Genomic DNA, 21,287 nt, shown 5'->3' on the forward strand with positions numbered 1-21,287 from the left:
TTACACAATTGATTTTGCAGTGGCAAGCATGTATAATTAATTGTTTTTGTGACATTTATTACTGCAACGGAGTTGATTTAACTGGTGTTTCTACTGTAAAATTATTCAAAAATTATTTCAAACTTCATCTACTTTTATTAAACACATTTATTGTGAAAGTATTAAATACCCGGGGCTGGCTAAACAATTTTAAAATGTGCTGGATACACCAGTACATGTAAAACTGTATTGTCTTGTGTAAATACGGGCCTTGTTTAGAACTACGTCTCACAGGAAATTATGCCAAATGAAAACCATCTCCCCTTCTCCTCTCCCTCTGGAAAGGATTTATGTTTTTACATTTAATACCAGTTAGGTAAAGAAACGAAAATGTGGTGGCGTTACCTTCAAGCCTGAGCAATAGTTCATCTGTGAAGGATGATTATGTTCAAACCGCTGTTTCATTATTAGAAACATGGCCTAACTTGAACGCCTTAGTTTTGAAGAATGAGAAGTGAACAACTCAGCTCTTTCTGGAAGCCTGACACTGCACGATTTGTTTACCTAGAACAGATCTCAACTCACTATGACCAAAGCTTCAAAAAACAAAATGATGAAAATCAGCTCCTAAATGTGTATATATAAACTCCAGCCAACCAACTTAATTGCAGGTACTTTCCTCAACTCACTGTAAGCAGCCCCACACACACACACAAAAAGCCACAGAGCATGACCCTAACCCTAGAGAGAAAAAGAAAAGGCTCATTTGCAAAAATGCTGAGTTAACAAGTGCTTCTGTAGCTGTCTGTTTAGTACGGCCAGTATTCAGATGATTGCTGTGTGCTCAGGGCTCAAGGCAAACCCTCCCTGGCCATACAATGGAGTCTAACTGGTCAAAGCACTTCAGTTTTCCTCTCCTTTCTTTTTAACAAGTGCCATAAGCACCACGACTCACGTAGCCTGACTTCCAGCAGTCTGCTCCCATGGGTGCTTGCAGGCTCTGACTGAAGCTGTTCTTCAGCAGGCAGGACATTTATGGAGTGCCTCATTCCTATGCAACTTCTAGGATGTCCAGTAAGTTCTAAACTCACCATGCAGCCTCTTCATCAGCAGATACACTTTTAGTCGCCCCCCAGATCCAACATGTAGATCCAACATTAGGACCAGAGGGAATGGTTTTAGGACTAGAGGGAATGGTTTCAAGCTATGGCAGGGGAGATTCAAGCTGGACATTAGGAAGTATTACTTCTCAGAAAGGTCAGGCACTGGAATGGACTGTGCAGGGAGGTGGTGGAGTCACCGACCCTGGGGGTGTTCAAGTAACGACTGGATGTTGTGTTGAGGGACATGGTTTACTTGAAATGCTGCTTGAATCTCAACACATCTCCCTCATGTTTCTCTCTGCCACTTCAGGAAACTTGTAATTAATCAATATTTTTTAGCCATTTGACACTTGAGCAAACGTTTTTGTTTGGAATACCGCATTACCACTACGTTCATCAGCCTTAGAGTCAAGAAAATGCATTATTTCTGCCTTTAGTTTCTTCTTTTGGGGGTCTGTTTTTCAGCCTTTCTTAGTAATTTTCACTACATACTACCCATTCTTCTTGAAACAGTAGTGTTGAAGGGTCTAGGAAGACTCACTCTTCTGTTTTTCAGACATCCTTCTTGCATTTTTACTCAGTGGATTTTTATAATTAACTTAGAGGGCAAATTCAAAACAGGACACTCCTCACCTTTGTGCTTCAACTACAACTGAGACTAAATAATCCATTTAGAAGATCAGTCTATTCAAACAGGCCCTTCAGAAAGCCATAGTAGTGTTTGCTGAGGCTCCCCCAGAACAACTCCTTGTCATGACATGCCTCTATCATTACTTATGATGGAGTGCAAAGCAAGAGTGATTCTCAGATGTCGATCAAGCAGGGTGGTTCTTTCCTCATTCATGAGCAAGCTATTGAGCCTTGCCCTCCCATACTCTCTGTCCATCATCCAAATGACTTTGCTCTTCTTGCTCCTTAGCACTGAGGTATCCCTTTTGCAGTTTATCACTGGTCTTCAAGAAAGCATTCTGTGGCTGTGTACTGGAAAGAGCTACAAAAGCTGAGGGCACAGAGGCTCTCCTGCTGCAGGAAAGAACACTCTTGCCCATACAAAACAATATTTTTCTTGTGGTAACCTGCAATTCCCAATCCATTTGGCTTAGGAGTCAGAGGAAAGACTTAAAAAGGCAACACAATGGAGTGCAGGAGATACAAGGGAGGAAAAATAAAGTGAAGATAAACACTGAGCACAAAAAATACTGACCTCAAACTTACCACAGTTTCAGAGATGCAATGAAAGAGCTAAAAATAACTTCCACAAAAAAATATACATTTCTAAGCAGATGGAGAATGAGTAAAGAGTGAATTCTGTGGACATCTAAGACACTGGAGAACCATGCATAGAAAGTGATAACAATGTACGGGATGAAGGGAAGGATGAAAGCAGCAAAGGGCTTTCATATAAGAGCTAGTACAGATCACAGACCACCAGGTATGTAAAGATGCTGGTAGTAAAAATGCTTTGATTTGGTGAAGCACAAAAGAGTGCAGAAAACAGTGCATTTGGCCCACACATCTTCAGGATGCCTCCTGTCACATCACAATCCATCATCAGACAGTTTGGCCTTACTTAGCAGCATTGCCACTACACCTGCAGGGTGGGTTCAGGGTTTACCTCCTACCAATTAGCATCAAAAAAAAAGCAATGCTACCATCCTGATTTTTGAAGCAATTTTAAATATTTCCTGGGTAACTGTAGTACAGTTTGCCAGACAGTTAGTTCTTCGTTCCATATGTTAAGGCTCTGATTCATTATTTTTTTATACTACATGTATTTTAATAAACAGCATGGTTTAGTGTTCTGCAAGCCCACACTACAAAAAGACTATTCTGGAATAAATGGTATAATTACATTTCCTACAGCGACCTTGTAATCTCTCGAGTATTTATTCTAGACTAAACAGCCTTACTCAGCTGCCCTGTGTCTGATTGTCGATGAAAGAAGCTTGTTTGACAACTGCTTCGAGCAGAAACATATTTTTTCCATGATTGCATGAAAAAAGTGAAAAAACATTACCAGACCAGTATTCTGAGTACAGAGACTCGTGTTAGATCGATGAGTTAATATTGAAGCCACACGCCAACAAAAACAATTACCATGGACATTCTGCTGTCATGGCCAGCTTTGGAGGTTAATTTAGTGGTACATATACAACTACAGCCAACTTCAAATATAAGGAACAACACGGTGTATGTATGTTTCCTTCTTTGTTTCTTTATATATTTTCCATATTCTCTGCTTTTATAACCCTCCCGAGACCTTTTACAGTTACAGAACCCACACTATACCCACAGGTGGGCGGGCAGGAAGCAAAACTCTCTGTTTCATAAGCAATCCACTTCTAATATATTCAATGGCTAATGACCTTGACAGAAGAGCTCCATGCAAAACACCATGTACTACAGGGTGTCGTTTGAAATGTTCATAGACATTTTTGCCAGAAAGCTGATTTCTTAAACAGTGAGATTGCAGACTTACCATGGACTGTGCTCCTTCCCTCGGCTTCCATTTCGGTGGAGAAAAATTGGTGTTAATCTACCTCCCATATATTGAATTTGCATTGTTACAGAACCCAACTGCAAAAACCTGCAGTATGCTAAACCAGTGTAAGATAGCATCCACATCAAGCCAAATACATAGCTGACACATAGGCCTATTTCCTTGTTCCAGCCTCTCTTGAAACACAGCATATTTGACCATATTCATTATTTGGAAAGAAAAATGTACCCACAGATGGCTAACACCATTACTCTTAAGCTTCCATTCAATTATTCATGATATAACAAACAATTTACTTGTAAAGGTTGCATGCAAAAGGAATGGTGTCAGTAAAACAATAATCACTTCCTACCTGCCAATTCTCATGCATTAAGTGTCTGACTCAAAGCACCTCGAAGCCAACAGAAACCTTCCTGTTGACTTCAGAAAACAGGGGATGAGGCCCTGAAACAAGTGGCACCAGGAAATCCAGACCATGTGCTTTGAGAGCCAGGAGAACTCCTGTAAGAACAAGTGCAGCACCCTCAGTGCCCCCAAAGCAAGACAAGCTCTCTTTGCTCTTACTTAGTCTTTTAATTCCGACTCCTGAGCTTGGTGAGAAATTGCATTCTGTTCAAGGAAGCGGAATGAATTTAGTGTTTGAAATGAATGGCCAAGACAGATCCAACAAGCCCTTTGTTTTTGGCTTTCCAAGAAATACCTGCATATTCCAATCGCAAAGCGAACAGATGTGAAAAATCACCTGCTAGAACTTATAAAGCCCAGAGGTTCTGTCACCCATTCAAATCCATTCTCAGTTATTCTCCTGTCTTGAACAAAGTGAAGAAACTGACCAGCTTAGGAACAGTTTGGAGAGCATCCTTATATTGCTTCACTTGAGGGGAAAAGAAAGCACCATAGTGATTGACAGCAAAGAAGTTAAACTAGTCATCTCTAGATTAAGTGCCAGAGCTCCACATGTGTTTCAGATTACACTGCAACGCTGTACAACAAAGAAATATGCAGAAATTTTCCACTTGAAATGAAGGGTAAAAATTAAATGCTAACAAAGTTGTAACAGATATGAAATCCAGCCCACTCATCTTCACTCAGGATTTAAAATGACGGAGATGTCGCACACCAAGGAAAAAAGGAAGGGATCCATCCAGCTGCTATTAAAAAGAACTGTGGGCTAAAACATATTCATTCTGTGTACTAAATTTACACCAAGCTCTGATTTTCCTTCAGAACTTACCCTCAATTCTTAAAATGACAGTTTGATTCATTTTAACTTCTAAATTAATGATGAAGGTATGTTAACAGCTTGCAATAGTGTTTGCCACTGATCTTTGTTTTTGCATCACACTTCAACAAGGCACCAAATGATTTGAGAGCTCCTAGCAGTGTAGAAGAAGGTGAAAAGAAATCAATACTTCAAAAGAAAGACCAATTTTTCCCTAAAGAAAAGCAAATATTCTTGGAGCAAACTCATTTTTACAAGCAGATATAAATACTCGGGATGCATCTCTACAGACCAAGTTAAGAAGGCAAATGCCATTTTATTTTAAGCAGAGCAGGCTTGATTTCTTTACAAGATCTGCAGAAAGGTTCCCTGTTAAGGCTGGGGATTTTGAAGTTGAGTGCTAACAGAAATCATAATTAATCATACCTGTAAATTACCTCTGTATTATGAGCATGGCATTAATAGGACTGAGGCTGTGCTAGAGTAAAAGCTATGTAAAAGTAAGAGTAAAAGCTATTGTGGATTACAAGAGAGTGTCTTTAAACTCTGAGACTCAAAATTCTTTATCCAAAGCGTTAATTGCAGAAGCAGGTTTCTCAAAATACAGTTAGTTTGTACATAGCTTGTGCATGGCACTCCCACAGCTGTAACTACTTGGTCAGACTGCTGTGCAGCAGCTCCTGCTATAACCCTATGGACCATCCAAAGAATGAATTTACATTTTTCAGGACCTCAAACAAACCATCATTTTCTGCCTTGCATTATTGTTACTCTTTAAAATCAAAACTACACAGCGAGCATATTTAAATCAGCAAAGCTCTTCACATGTTAAAGGGAACTCATTTCCATCCTCCTCCTGCTTCACCCTTTCACTACTTGGCAAGACAGATTGGTTTATTTTTCATTTCTTCTGTTTTGCAGTAAGAAAAATTCTATCCATTCCAGATCTCTAACCACACAGACAAATTCAGTGTGCTCAGCTTAAACATTAGCAAAAAAGGAAAAAGGAAAGGAGAAATAAAAAAGACCCTTTTGGCTCCTCTTAGGATACCCAGATGTCAAGTAATGGCAGCGAGTGTCCTAGCATGTCTATTCTCAGCCACACATCCTCCATCCCCAGATTGATTGCCGTCCATGACTTAAGCAGTTCAACAGATTTGGACTGATTTGAACCACAAGACAATATTCCCCATCTTTAGACAAATGACACCAACCCAGATGGTTCTCAAAAACAACTGGAGTGGCCCATGGATGCTCTGCTCCTACTGTGGTATGCCCAAGTTAATTTCTATTAACAAAATCAATGGAAGCTCATTTGGAACAGAAAGAAATGGAGAAACATTGACTCCAAAATATGATGTTGGAAAAGAAAAACTGAATGAGCGTACTTTCAAAGAAAATGAAACTCATCTCTGAAACTACACCAGGTAAAGGAGGAGGAACTGAAATAAAATCTCAGAAGGGTGAGATCATAGTGACCAATGTGGTATTTTTTTTTAACAAGAAAATTCAGAATTGACAAAAGATACACAAAACACATCTTGGCACTAGAACACAGAGAGCAGATCTCAAAGCAGGTGCCAATCATGTCAGTATCTCCGCACCTGATACCAAGCTGCCCTTTGCTGATGGCTCCCTCAAGCATCTGGTAGCCTGAAGGTTTGCTCTGCCAAAGGCTTGCTGGATGGAGACCAGTAACGGGTCTGAAAAATGAAGAAGTTCCCTGTCATATTGAACTGGGAAGCCCAGAACTAGAAACAGTACTCCAAATGTGATGCTACTATTCTGTATGGCTTCACCACGGCAGAAGGAAAAGAGTGGAGGAGGAAAACCTCCCTTGACCTGCTGGCTATGCTCATTTTAATGCACCCCAAGCTATTACTGGCCTTCTTGGTCACATGGGCATATTACAGGCTTACAGGCAACCTGCTGTACACCAGGACACCAAGGTCCTTCTCTGCAGAGCTCATTCAAAGCAAGTAGGTACTCCTCACTAGCTGTAGGACCCTATGAAAAAATTGATTTGGAAGGCAAACAGGACTCATGAAAGACACAAAATCCTATACTTGGTACCAATCCTTTGTATGGGAAAAGAAAAAAAATCTGTTTCTTCATTATTGTTAAACAACCAATAAAACAGCAAAAAAACATGTATCATATGGAATATGGAGTATTCACCCTTTCTCCAGCTTGGCTAGAAATGTCCCTGCCAGCTGTCTCCTTCATTACAGCAGCTTAGTAAGAAAGAAACAGCAACACTCATTCTAAAAACTGAAGGAAGTCTTGCAGAACGTAAAAGGTTAAGACTGGAATATTCAAATCACTCATTTTGTTGGGTGTTCTGAAGATAAATTAAAACAAAGTCATTCATTATGTTAACAGAATTGAACTCCAGGTTGGCAGCATGTCTGCAATAATTCTGGCTCCAGAAACTCCGATGATAACAGCCTGCGCATTTGAGGGAACTATTTAGCAGCAATAAATGGCCGGATTTCAATATGCAAAACTGTTAACAGGAACAACAAATGTTGCTATACTTTATGAGTAACAACAGCAACTGTTGTTACTCACACTGAGCAAATATTGTCAAATTTGGAAGGACTACAGAAAATTGCTTTCCTTCTCAAAGAAAGATGATGGAAATGGGCCAAAGATGAAGGAATAAAAACTGTAATTACTTTTAGATTGAACCTGTCTTCATACGAATCCAAATTAAGAGAAAACTAGCAATCTCTAGCAGGAATGGAGAACATCGTGCCCAGCAATTCTGCCTCACTGAGGCAGCTGCAAACAGCTGCCTGAAGAAAAAATAACACAACAAAAACCTGGGATCAAAGCACACTAGTTAAGCATTCATCATCAACAGGAAATGCACATGAGTTCATATAAACACAGAAACAAAAAATATATAAATGAACAGCCTTACATGGTTTAAGGCATTTCAGATACCCAGACATATAGGGTTAGACATTTAGATGGGATGGATGCGGACAGCAGAGTTCCTGCTGGACCTGGATGCCAGCACTCACCTGACAGGGCAAAAGCAAAGAAATGGGGGCTGGGAACCCTCCTGGTACAAGTAATTTATTCTCCCCCCCCCCAGCACTTCCATTTGTGATAAGGCTTAGGGCTGAGAGGGCCCCAAGGCTCTCATCATGCTGGAGGTCCCTCACAGCTGTGCTCCATCCAAACAGGTGGTGAAGGTTGAATCTGGCTCTGCCCAAGTTTAAACTGCTAATTAATATTTGGTCTCGGAAGCTTGGGAACAGATAATAAAAATTACTGGCACCACAAGGATAGAAACAATAAAAATGAAGACAACTTCAATTCCAGACAGCCTGAATTTTCTACATCACCATTATTTTCCATATTTGTTTTAAAAGGTCAACCTACCTCTATCATGTTCTGGGTGAGACTAAATTCTGCCTGTGCCACTGAACTAGTTGGAATTCCTGTTTGGATTTCAGTGCTCTCAGAATCAGCATACTGAAGCATCTCAGCTTTATTCAGTCCTCTCAGGCTTCAATTCTCCCATAAGCATTAAGGTAAATATTTTTCAATTACTTCTTGCCTGATCTCACATTCATTCTGCCACATCATCTTCCAGCAGCTCTAAGTGCTTGTGACCTTGGATGTCAGAAGGCAACCAGTGTGGGGATACTCCCTATCCTCAGAGCTATGCATTTTCAGGTGGTGTTTCAGCTACAAACACTTCTTCAGAGAGCAGACACGCCACTTTTGGCCTTCCCGGCCTCCATTACCCAGGCACAGCAGGGCTCCCAAACTCGCTTCCAAACATGGCTGCGCACCACAATGCTGCCAAGCTGCTGGACCAGCCCTGCATTATACTTTTTGACATAGTTAAGCTCTGTGCTTCATTTCTCACAAACGCAGTTTGACTGTAGACAGCGGCCGACAAGTAAATATACCCCTTTTCCATGGCAAAAGGCCCAACTTTAATATTTTTACTGGCTTACAGCTGGGTAAATTAAGCCCCAGAATTTTATTTATTTCTTTTTTAATACCGTGCAACTGAAAATGAACAGCTACTTCACTGCGACTGCCAAGGACAACCTTAAAAACACTAATGCAATCCAGTCCAGCTCTCAATAGATCTATAAAGGCTCGAAGACCAAAAGTTTTAGCTTATCCACACAAACAAAATGTTGGTTGGGTTGGTCGGGCAGGAAGTCTAATATTTCATTAAGATCCTTTACATACATATATATGTAAAAGAATCTACATGCTGGGAAGTGAAGATAGTAGCCATCTCAGCTTTAATGCTGTGAAATGGGAATGAAAATCTGCTGTGTAACTTACCCCAGTCTTCCCAAACTTTCAAGCTCTGGAACTGGTGGTCCATATGTCTCCACTTGCAGAGGCTGATACTCATACAAAGTTTCCTCCAGCTTTTGAATGGGAGCCAATGAAATATGCTGACCCTGTTAAAATAAAAACACAAGAATAAAATTTTTAAAAAAAGAAAAAAGCAGAGAGAAATAAATGTCTATAAAGCAGGTTAAAGTCTTGTTTATACCTATGAAGTGCATTGCAAGAATGAGCATACAGCATTATGGACAAAGACCATCCCCATTAAGGACATACTGTCTACAGCATCACTCATTTCTTCAAGGTTTGAACTTTTTATTGTGATCTACAGTTTGGAATTCATGTTTCACTACTTGTAGCTATCGGGACGAGATAGGAAGGAAAGGATAAAGTTTTATTGCAGGCAAACTTACTGTTAGAGAAAGCAGCTGCCTCCATCCAGCGTCACTAGTAAAATTACCAGTAGGTAAAAAACCTCATTTATCAGAAGTAATATCAAACAAATGTCTCCAAGTGAGCCTATTAGATTCTATAATCAATGGGTTCCTGAAAGTCTTAATTAGAAAAGGAAGCCTCTTTCATTTCTCTCTGCAGGCTTGGTAAGCTACAATATATAATGGCTCTCCAGATAAGACTTTCACAGCGCAATACAATTAATTCATTCAGCAAATTCCCATTTGTTTCATAACTAAAAATACAGAAACACACCAGCATAAAATTTTAATTCCACATGGTACTTTTGCAAGCCCTTCAGACCACTGAGAAACTGCTAGACTCTCCTTCCCCTGCTCCTCCAAGTCCCTATCACTCCAAGCTCCCACAAAACAGGAGACTTGTGGCTGCAAAGGAGGGGTCAGGAGGATATGAGATAGAGCCAAAGTTAACAGATGTTGCTGCGTGACATTCTACACTGATTTGTTGATCTTTCACACAGTTTCAATTTTCTACTGTATTCTATGGTGCTCACAAAAATTAGCAGCGGCAGCAAAAAGACAGAGCACTGTGAACTCCCCCAGAATAGCCTGGCTTCCCCTGCAGAAACTGACCTTCACATCTGCAAAATGCAGGAATTTAGGAAAGTAGTAGTATTGTTCGTGTAGACATTTTGTCTGCAACGGGAGATCGGAAACTTTCCATGCTGTAATGCCACGTTTAACCCATGCTCCCACTGGTGATCACTTACTGAGCTTCAGTTCCCTGGGGCTCCTCAACATGCATCTACTCCCTCAATTGGGAACTAAAGATTCCTCATGTGGGACACTGGGTTAAAATTAACTGAACAGGAAAAAAAAAAGGTCAGTAGAAAAGGAAAGTTGCTAATTAAATTTGTGGTTGGGGACAATGACCTTCCTGGGATGTCCTACCATGGACACAGGCTGAACTCTACGGCTCAAGATTTCCATTGAGAAAGCTTTGTGTTTGTGATGAAAACGATAGCTGTGGCCTTTCTGCACTGCTTACAGGGCAGAAGGGGCTGCTGGTAGTGGTGTGTTTGTTTCCAGTGTTGGAAACAAAACGTGGTGGAGAAAGTTCTCAAGTCAGCCACGAGTCGCTCCAACGTTCACAGTCACAGTACATTGATTTCTGTGCCACAAGCTACTGCAGCAGCATTAGAACCAGGCAACCACGCATTTTAAAAAGTAGGAAATGAAAGGTTAAAAATTCAGCCTTAATATTCCTACTCGTTTCTTTTTACATTGCTAGAAGTTGTCCATTTCTAGTCCATTCAAGCTCGTGAAAATATTTTCAGTGACAAAGACGATGGCATTGAGTGCACCCTCAGCAAGTTTGCAGATAGTACCAAGCTGAGTGGTGCTGTCAATACACTGGAAGGAAGGGAAGACAACCAGAGGGACCTGGACAGGCTGGAGAAGCAGGCCCATGTTAACCTAATGAGGTTCAATAAGGCCAAGGGCAGGGTGCTGCACTTGGGTCAGGGCAACCCCAGGTATTTATACACACTGGGGGAAGATCTTCTTGAGAGCAGCCCTACAGAGAGAGACCTGGGGGGTCCTGGTGGACGAGAAGCTGGATATGAGCCGGCAGTGCGTGCTTGCAGCTTGGAAGGCCAACTTTGTGCTGGGCTGCATTAAAAAAGGGGTGGCCAGCAGGGAGGAGGTGGTGATTGTCCTCCTCTACTCGGCACTTGTGAGGCCCCATCTGCAGTGCTGCATCCAGTCCTGGGGTCCCCAGTACAGGAAGGACATAGAGCTCTTGGAGTGGGTCCAGAGGAGGACCACTAAGATGATCAGAGGCCTGGAGCACCTCTCCTGTGAGGAAAGGTTGAGGGAAATGGGCTTGTTTAGCTTAGAGAAGAGAAGGCTCCAAGGAGAACTCATTGCAGTCTTCTAGTACTTGAGGGAGCATTTAACAGGAGAGGAAATGGCTGTTTGTGAGGGTGGATAGTGATAGGACAAGGGGGAATGGTTTTAAACTGAGACAGGGGAGGTTTAGGTTGGATCTTAGGAGGAAGTTTTTCACCCAGAGGGTGGTGATGCACCAGAACAGGTTGCCCAAGGAGGCTGTGGATGCCCCATCCCTGCAGGCATTCAAGGCCAGGCTGGATGTGGCTCTGGGCAGCCTGGGCTGCTGGTGGTTGAAACTGGATGATCATTGTGGTCCTTTTCAACCCAAGCCATTCTATGAAAACAGTACGCTTTGTAACCATGCTGATGTGGGCTGATAATATCCATTGTAAGAAATGAATGTTTGAATGAGACATTCAGATTTAAAGATTGAACAATCATTTCATCTCCAACCAAAGTGAATGGGAAACGCATATCAACATTGTTCATGTGCACAACCTCATCTGGTGAGTGAAAAGTCCCACTCTTTCCAAATCCTGAGGAATTTTGTTCCAGGCATAGAAAAGAAAAATTCAGTTTCAAGCAAAGATCAAAACTTCGATAAATATTTTTGGAAATTACTTGTGTGTGGAAAAAGGGAGCAGCTCAGATTGCAGGAGCCACATCTCTGGAGGGCATCACCAGAACAGCTGCTTGCTGTTCGCAGAGTTGCCATTGGTGCATTCCTAACACTTGTTTAATGAGAGCAACTCCTGCTGACATAGGCCAAGAGGCACAGGAAGGCTCCTGACAAACCAACCAGGCTCATCACAAGGCCCTTTCCTCACCATTCATGTTGCTGCAGATGCCCATCCCTGTAGAAGAGGATGAAAATATTTCATCTGCCTTCCTTTGTGGGATTCCCAAGGTGCCAGAGGTTGCAAGGGATCATGATGGTTATTTGCTCTTATAGTGGTCAACTGTTAAGCAAAGGTGAGTTGCATCTGGACACTGAGAGGCTGACTGGTGCCAACTGCATGGCTGGCATTGGTCTAAACGTTAAGGGGAAAGTCACAGAGCCATGGCAGAATCCTTCAATGAGGCACATATTGCAAAAACAACATACTAAGCTGTCCCAGAGAGCAGGGCTGCATGCAAACACCATCCATCCTTGGGCTGCCAGCATGTTCCTCTATGGTGCCCAAGGATGGGCAGCTCAAGCAAAGCCCCTTTTGAACAGCATCCAATCCAGACTTACAGATATCAGACATCCCATCAGTGAGTTGCTCCAATAGGCAATTACTTTCACCATTAAACACAGGCAGCTCATTTCTGGTTTATCAAGCACAGACTCAAAGTGCTCCTTCTCTCCTTGGCCTTCCTCATTCCCATCCCAGGCCAAGGTGTGAGCATTAGGAAGCATCACGTGCTTTAGCATGGCAAAGTGACTGCGTCTGTTTGGACCTGGCCAGCACATCTGTACCCCAAGGAGATCGCGCAGCTGTGTGACACAGCTCATTTGTTTTCCTTTCCCAAAATCACAACTTTAGCTGATGGGCTTTGGCAACACGGATTAAATTCCACTTAGCAACGAGAAAAATACACAACTGCCTGTTGCAACTGCCCTTATGGCTGCTTGGCCTTTAGGTATAGGCTTTTTCCTACAAACTAGATTTTCATCTTCCTTGCCTTAAGAATGGACTTGAGGGAAGCAAAAGAGTCACACGACACATTCCCGGCTGAATCTTGGCCAAAACCCACAAGCACACCAGCATCTGTAGGTATTTTGGACATACAGCAGCTTAGGGCAGGCTGCTTCCTGCTTGTGCAGCCCCACACAATTACATGGGGGTCCCTAAACAAGTCTGTGCAGAGGGGGCCACAATGGAAGTCAATTTAAGTTTACCAGTAAAAAACATGGTTCCTTATCTTTGCACTGATGTTGGGCTAAGATGCATTAACAATAAACGTCACTGAAGTTAAAAGGTCCAGTATGACCAATTCAGGCAGCTAAAATCCTTCTGACCAGCAGCATCCCCCTTTTTGTGTCTCTGTCCCGAGATGTCCCTTACCATTGCACAAATGTCTGCTATACTGTCATGTAACTTCAGACATCACAAGAGACAGTAATTATTACTTATTATATTATATCACTTATTATTATAGGTACTTTTACAGATCCTCAAACCATCTCACATCTATGAGGCAAGACTGATAAACTCCCTGTATTCCACACAGACAGACAGCCCTACCTCTTTCCAGCATTAGCAAACATTTATTAGCCTGCTAAAACCAAAATAAAGGCACTAGATTCAAGATTCTGCTTTTGCATTACTTTCTCCTGACAAACCTAAGACTGACGCTGTGGTCATGGGTAAGTATTTCTAATTCCCTTTGGATGCCGTAATGTTTGTGTAAAGGAAACTGACAGCTTCCAAATGGAGACAGAAGAGGCTTCCAAGAATACAGACAACAGATTTTCCTGACTCTTCTCCCTCCCACCCTCTATCTTCATGGCACAGAAGTCTTTCTCTACTATTATTCTAGGCACTATAGCTGCTTACTACACCTTGGAATGTACGGAACCTCAAAAAGAAAAACAAAACCAACCACCAAGCACTGCTAATTAGAACTAAGGCATTTGCTTATCCATATAACTTTATGTAGAAGATCGCACAGAAATGGATTTGTGAGCATGACTTTCCATTCATGTACTGCATGGTTTTAGATTGAACAAATAGAGGACTGAATTCTGAGGGGTGTGTTCAATAACATTTTTGTGCTACAAACAGAAAGGACTGATTTTCTTTTTGCTCTTTGACACGCTTTGTTTGAGGGCTCTAATTTTCAACAGTAATTCTTTATAAAAAGGAGAGTTTTTTCCATTTCAGACTGTGATGCACCATGGCATTAAGAACAACAAAACAAACACTGGTTCACAGATTATATATGTAGATGCAAAGAGCTGCCTTCACAGTGACAAGAAGCTTGTCCCAAACAAAAACAGTTAAATCAAACAACGTCCTTCTAGAAAACATCACAGCCCACTTCAGTCTATTAGAGCATTAGAGCTTGTACAGGGAGCTTGGCAAATGCCAGGTGTGTCAGCATTTGCCTGCTTGCACAAAGAGGTTCTTTTAGCACACCAAACTCAGAATGTCAGCTCAAGGTGCAGCATTCCCACTTCTTCCCATCCTCTCGTCTCTCACTCTCCCTGGTGCCAGAACTGCACCGCCTTCCTGCACCTCCCTCCTGCTGCAGCAAGAGGAAAAACAAGCAGCGGCCTTCCCAGAAATCTGAAGTGCCAAAGAGGAGGAGAAAGCAGAATGACAACAGCAAAAAGGCACTAGTGGGGAAAAGAGGAGGAACAGTTATGCCACAAAAACATCCCCAGGCAAGAGACAGAAGCCAGAGATTGGGGTCATTAAAACTTGTCTGGGCAAAGCATGCTTCTGTACTAGAGGTGGCTGGACGAGATAGCGTGGCTAATCTTTTTGCTTTTTTACATTTCCCTCTGCTTAGGAACTTCCCCAGGGCTGCTATCAGCACACTGACAGAATGCACCATGCACACAGATAACAGAACAGCACTATTTACGTGCTGAGTCTCATTGGCAGCGCTGGGTTTGGGTGCGACCCTCTGCCCCACTGCGCTGCACACATGGAGCTCCTGGCAAGTGGGGATGGAGCTGCACAGCACGGAGTGCCAGGACACGACTGCTGCTGCTCCACTGTACGCAGTGCTGCACGACTCAGCCTCAACTCTTCTTGCTGCGCGGCACTTGAGCCTGTCATTATCCAAACGCTTGCAAGGAATGGTAAAACAATACTTCAAATTCCTTCGGTTTCTCAGTCTTAGAAAACAACTTCACTTCTAAACTCACGGCAGATTCAGCTTTTGTGTCCGGATTTTCACGTTAATAGAATTTCCTCCAGTACGACATGAATGCAAATATCCCAAGCAATGCAGTCAGAGCCAAAAGCTGTTTTGTCAGTTCCACCCTCCCCACTTTATTGACAAATCCATGTCAGCAATGCTAATGTGGCTTTCTGATTCTGATTAACTACCTTGTTTGACTACAGTAATACTCAGGAAAAGGAGAGTGAAACTGATAGATTTGGAGGGCTCGGTTAATATTATTTTAACCTTTACCCTCCCTGTCTTCCACAGCTTTTTTAAATAAACAAGAAAAATGTCAAACTAAAATGCATAATTCCATTCCCTCGCCTACAATTCCTACACCAGTGAGGTTTTTCTGAGCACTCAAATATCTGAAACCAACTGTTCTTTCTTCTGCTTTCAAAAACCAACAATAAATTTCATTTCTTTACACAATGGTGAGAAGTGCTGAGGGGATACCCCAGTAGCTAAGCAGAAAGAGAACAAATGATCTGACACAGAAACCATCAAAATCCATGCAGTTTTTTGCTACTGATCTCAAAATGAAGAATGCGACCATGTGTGGAAGGACAAAGATAAAGGACCCACACCCCGCTTCCCTCCGGGGCTGATGACTTCAGATGCCTCTCACCAATATGACCAGATTTGGACTTTTTTTGTCCCCCCACAGTAATTTAATTTTGAAAGCCAAAATATATTTTAAAGCTGTGTTTTCTTTACGAAAGGCAAGAACGCAGCAAGAGATCATCAGCACAGAAGAAGCTGCTACCAAAGACGGTCACATACGTGGTCAGTTACATGGAAAACCAGTATCTGGGAAATTAACCACATAGTTGCATGTGCTCAGCTATACTTGCCTCCAAGCTTTTCCTTACAACTTTCTGACATAAATAATTACTTGACCAGATTTATCTTTAAGCTCCTGCCAAAAAGCCACATTTCTCTAATCTCTTGGAAGAATGGCTATATCCATTGCATAAGCTCTAATATAATTCCTGTACAGTGCCAGGATCAGGATTTACTGTCTACTCTTTACAGAAGAGTCTTCTGCCCTTTTTTCCATCCGTGGACGACGCTGCCTGTGTGCCACCAGCATCTCACAGCGAGCTGTCGAAGCACAGCCATGACCCAGGGGATAGGCTGGATGTTTGTGGGAGCGAGTCATGCATTCGTTTTCAGCACTGACTCCACAGCTCTGGCAAGCTTTCCTCAACATCTCTCACCGCTCAAAGGACAGCACTGTACACAACACAGCACCGTTTCTGGAAAGAGAGGATTCAAACACAATGACATTTTCATGTAACTTGTGAGCCCACAGCTCAGCACCCTGGTTTTTAGGGCTCATTTCTCAATCTTGTTCAGTGTTGTTCCCAACCTGGTCTCAGCTCCTCTTGCTTATACTCCATTTAGTGCAATGCATTGTGCTTATCATGTCACACCAGCATCTTCTTTCCATACCCCAGAGGCAAGCTTCATGGAGGGTGACTTGGCATCAGTGTTCTGTTCAGTTTGCTCTGCTGTTTCCCAGCGTGCTATGTCAGTATTGCAGCATTAAGCAGAATTAAACAAACTTTTGTTACATTTCTACCATCAGACTTCTGGAGCCTCAATCATTTTGATTTGGCTCTCAACAGAGCATAAGCTCTGCAGTAGCCAGTCTAATTACAGGATTATAGGCCTTAATATAATACAGCTTTAAATACTCCCATTAAGGGTCTACTTCTTCAAGGGATGTGAAATAGAAATCAATCTGACAAATGCCACATCACGACACGTAACTTTCAGAGAAGAACAGGCACACAAAATGGGGATCAGAGCACAGCAATAGCTACGTATCACTCACCAGCCAGCAACAATTGCTTGAGCTTCAGTGCAGCTGAACCTGCTGCTGCTCCTGCTGCAGTAAAGTTGAGTGCTATGCTGATATGATGCTTCAATTATGCAAGAAAATAATTTAGCGCTGTAACTCTGTGGATTCCTGGAGAACAATGGAACTTGCAAAACATAGCTGCTTTATTGGTGAACATGACAGCAGAACATGAACAGCCATATATCACTCTACCCATCGCCTGCTCCTTCCTGGGATCCTCTGCAGCAGCTTCCTCAACCACAAATATCCCCGGCTACACAATTTCATTCTTAAGGAATGCGGAGTCTGATGGATGATTTTTAAAGAAACACCACTTAAAATAACACGACTGAGCAGAAAGCTGACCTCAGCCTAGAGAAGATGAGAAATTCCATGTGTGAAAATCTGAGCCATATTCCCTATTTCACTAAGCATACAGCCCAGCCCCAGACAAAGGTTGATAAAGATGCAGAACACCACAACCAGAGTGGTTTGTGTCTGACTGATAAAGAAATAAAGTGAGATTCCTTGAATAGCTACATTTTAAGGAGGGACTGCTAGAAGTCGATAACTCTCTGGCAAAAGCAAGCATGCAAGTTTTTATAGCAATGGGAACAAAGAAAGGAATAAAATATGAAAGGAGAATAAAGGCAGATGGAAAGCAAGAAAAGAATAGGAAAAAGAGGAATGAGGAGCCACTCAGAACAGCATCGGCCCAAAGCAGAAAAATGAGGACAGCATCACCAGGCATTAACAGTCCATGACCCACCTTCAAAATATTTATGCTCTACACTTACTATAAATTATAAAAGAAAACTGAAACCTCTTAGCAATATATTTACAACTTACTGCTTTTAGAACAGAGCAGGAAGGGGTTTATTTCCAGCCTTTTTTCTCACTTGCATGCAGAAAACACTGCAAACGTAACACACAGTTCAAGCACCGCTTTGTAAACGCACGTTAATTTTAATATGAAACACTCTCTAGGGCAGACACAATTGTGTCCTCCATAAACACTCACAAAATGTGCTCTTTTGTCTTTCTTGAGAGGTTCATTTTTTATCTCTGTTTTAATTGCATGTAGCAAAATGACACTTGCACCTGGAATAGGGACAAGTAAGAGCTTTCCAAGAGGTGTATAATTTCCATGGCACCTGAATCTTTGCAGAACTTTGCACAGGATCCCCAGAACTTCACAGGGCCAGCAGCTCTATTTTCAAGCTCTGGCTGTTCCTGGGAGCGCTGCATGAAGAGTCCCTCTGTGTACTCAGATACTGACGCAGCCCTGAGTGTTCCTGTGGTTCCACGGGCTGCAGCTTTGTAGCTCCTTGAAGCACAACAACCAGAAACATCTAAAGCATCCCTAGAACAAGCAAAAAGGAGCGGCTCCTGCTGTGAAAAATCTACAGGCTCGCTTAGAGGAAAAGAGAAACAGGCAACAGAACAGCAACAAAATCACACGCTTATTTCACTTAGCCCTAGAAAAAGCCTATTTATCTATTTAAAAATATAAGGAGATGCCTCATCTGTTTTACCTCGTTCACTGGCTCCTTTGTGAGTCCCTTAGCAAGAACACTTGCATTCAAATTAAAAAACCACAACCAAGTGTTGCCACAAATTCTGAAAGAGGAGACTGCTGTGAAAGCAACTGCAGCACAAACATCAGATTTCCAGCGAGTTACAGAGGTTGCATGGGTATTTCCTGCTACAGGCTTACAACAAGACAGTTCTGCCTTAAAAACAACACTTCCATTGTAGGAAGAGTGATAAGCTCTGAAATAAGTACTGGATGGACTCACACCAGCAGGAAATTCAGAGGGAAATCACTCAAAGGCAGTGCACCAAAGATGAGGGTTTCACTGCGATCGCAGACTGTGCTTCCTTCTTTCTTTACGGGGAAGCACCACAAATTAGCTGCACTCCAAGAAAAGGGAAGCTCCAAGAACAAGTATTAAAACATTTGTTAATCAAAGGACTAAACATATGAAAGTCAAAGAAATGAAAGCTTTCCCGTATGTTATTTCCATGCAGGAAAATAGGCACTGAGCTCTCCTCACACGATGCAAATGTCCAACTCTGGCTCGGGGCAGATGCTGTTCTGAGAAACAAACCAAAATGAGCTGATCATTTGAATTCCCTTAGAACTCAAAATATTGAGCCAAATAAAGCAAAGCAGAGCTTACTGCGTGGTTTAAAAAGCCACGTCTAACATCTCTGTGCATTTGAAAGCTGTAATTTAACTTTACCTGTAGGAGAGAAATGAAAAAAAATCAAGCTCATTTTCTCCTCAACTCTGAACTACTAAATTTGAATCCCTACATAAGAAGTAATAAAAATAGTTCAGTTTCTGGTAGCAGTAACAATAACAAGGGCAAGATTAATTCTTACACTTTTGTGGCAAAGAATCTAAAGCAGATGTTTGAGAATAAAAGCGAGATGTCAAAGTAGTTAATAGGAGCGATTCAAAACCAAACACAACAAGACAACTTGCAGCTTTATGTGCTTATATAAAACTCTAAATCGCCTCAGCCAGTTCCATCCTTAGACTTTCTCTATTCTATGGAGCTTCACAGTTACCAAAAATGTTACATTCAGGTCAAACACACTATAGATCCCTGTCTCCCAAAGGACAATAACAGGACAGAAGTGAGCCTTGCTGATTAGAGATCAACAGCTGAATCAGGATCTTTGTGGTTTGCATCACCGGGATCTCTAAAATAAAGTTCTCGTCTTTAAGAGACAGAATATATTTTAAAGATATCTAAAAAAAAGTTCAGCTTCTATTTACACTTCCCTCTAGAATATTCTGTTTTAAGACAGAGATCAAACTTCACGTTGTAAGGTCAAAAATCAACATATGCATTCCTGAGAATCAGACTTCAAATACCCATTTGAAGTTATCCACACTTTCTTGTTTGTGAGTTCAAAGAATTGCCGATCATAAAGCAAATGTGAAGATATTAAATCTTCCAAGAACAAATTTCACAAAAGACAATGTGTGCACGCAGGAGAATTGAGTCCTTCTACATTTAATATGGCAAAAGTTTGTATAAGGTAACCATAAGCACACCCTTTTCAAATGAAACTAGCTTTTATTGTGAACACGAAAGACACTGTGTTAACTTAAAACATCATTCACTCAGATGTGCTTTCCAAAATGCCTTAAGCAGGATTATATTGATTTAAATAAAGTAAATTAGGCAAGTTTTTGCACTCAAGCTTCCCACACAAATAGGATTTGCCAAGCCCTTTGAGTTAATCGGTGGTACAATCACACAGGTACACGAGAGACTGACTAAGCACACGCGCACGCTCTTCTGGACTCACCAGCCAAGCTGATTTTTAGGCCAGCTACAAAGAACTGCCTTGAGAGCTATCGGCCCAAATCTCCATCTACCTGGAATCCATCCACCCGGCGATGCTGGGCTGCTGTGCATCTGCATTGCTGTTCTACTCCATGAAACAATAACCCTCCCTTACCGGCCTGGGGTAACTGATACTGTATCAGTGAAGTTAATGGGAGCAAATCGGAAAGTCTTGAGTACTGTGAATAATGATATTTTGTTGTGTTTCCTTTCCCAAGAGCAGGCAGTTGCGGGAGGGTGGAGGAAGAAGGTATTCTCCTCCTCTACCCTGCCCCAATTTCACTGCAAGCTGCTTAAGAAGCTCTCAGCACTGAAAGCCATGTATTCGCAATTAGCTTCACACTAATCTTGGGTCCCTGTTAAAGCACAACACCGTATCAAGTTTTCTCTCTCCATCTCCTTTTCACAGCTGCCACTGCGCAGCAGAAACATCCATTGCAGTGACAGAGCATTGGTACCTGCAGCAGCTGAGAGATCTGCAAGGAAAACTGCTCACCTTAGGAAGATACGTAATCCCAGTCTCAGCTGCACAAGTGGCTATGGCAGCCTGCTGTGGGGCTAGGAGTCACAACGACTGCTTGCTGCTATCCAGACAAGGAAATCTGCATGTTTAATCTTCTGTATCTTAGATTTAAACATATACTAAATGGCAACCGGGCAGTGATAATCTTTAAGTCATGCAGCCAGACAACTAACAGCAAACCAGCCAGGACAACACATCACAGAACCTACCTTCGTTTGTTTCTATCAGATGC

The 21,287-nt window shown here is 42.0% G+C and overlaps 1 protein-coding gene across 1 annotated transcript in view; it reads right to left on the reverse strand.

Annotated features, from left to right (window-relative positions):
• MNAT1 (MNAT1 component of CDK activating kinase) overlaps positions 1-21,287 on the reverse strand; it is a 106,646-nt gene that overhangs the window by 23,520 nt on the left and 61,839 nt on the right. The window contains exon 7 of the mRNA XM_015865750.2: positions 9,125-9,246. Coding sequence (XP_015721236.1) covers positions 9,125-9,246 — 122 coding nt within the window. The remainder of the gene's footprint in view (positions 1-9,124; positions 9,247-21,287) is intronic.

The sequence above is a fragment of the Coturnix japonica genome, chromosome 5 (genome assembly GCF_001577835.2).
Source record: "Coturnix japonica isolate 7356 chromosome 5, Coturnix japonica 2.1, whole genome shotgun sequence".
Classification (NCBI taxonomy): domain Eukaryota; kingdom Metazoa; phylum Chordata; class Aves; order Galliformes; family Phasianidae; genus Coturnix; species Coturnix japonica.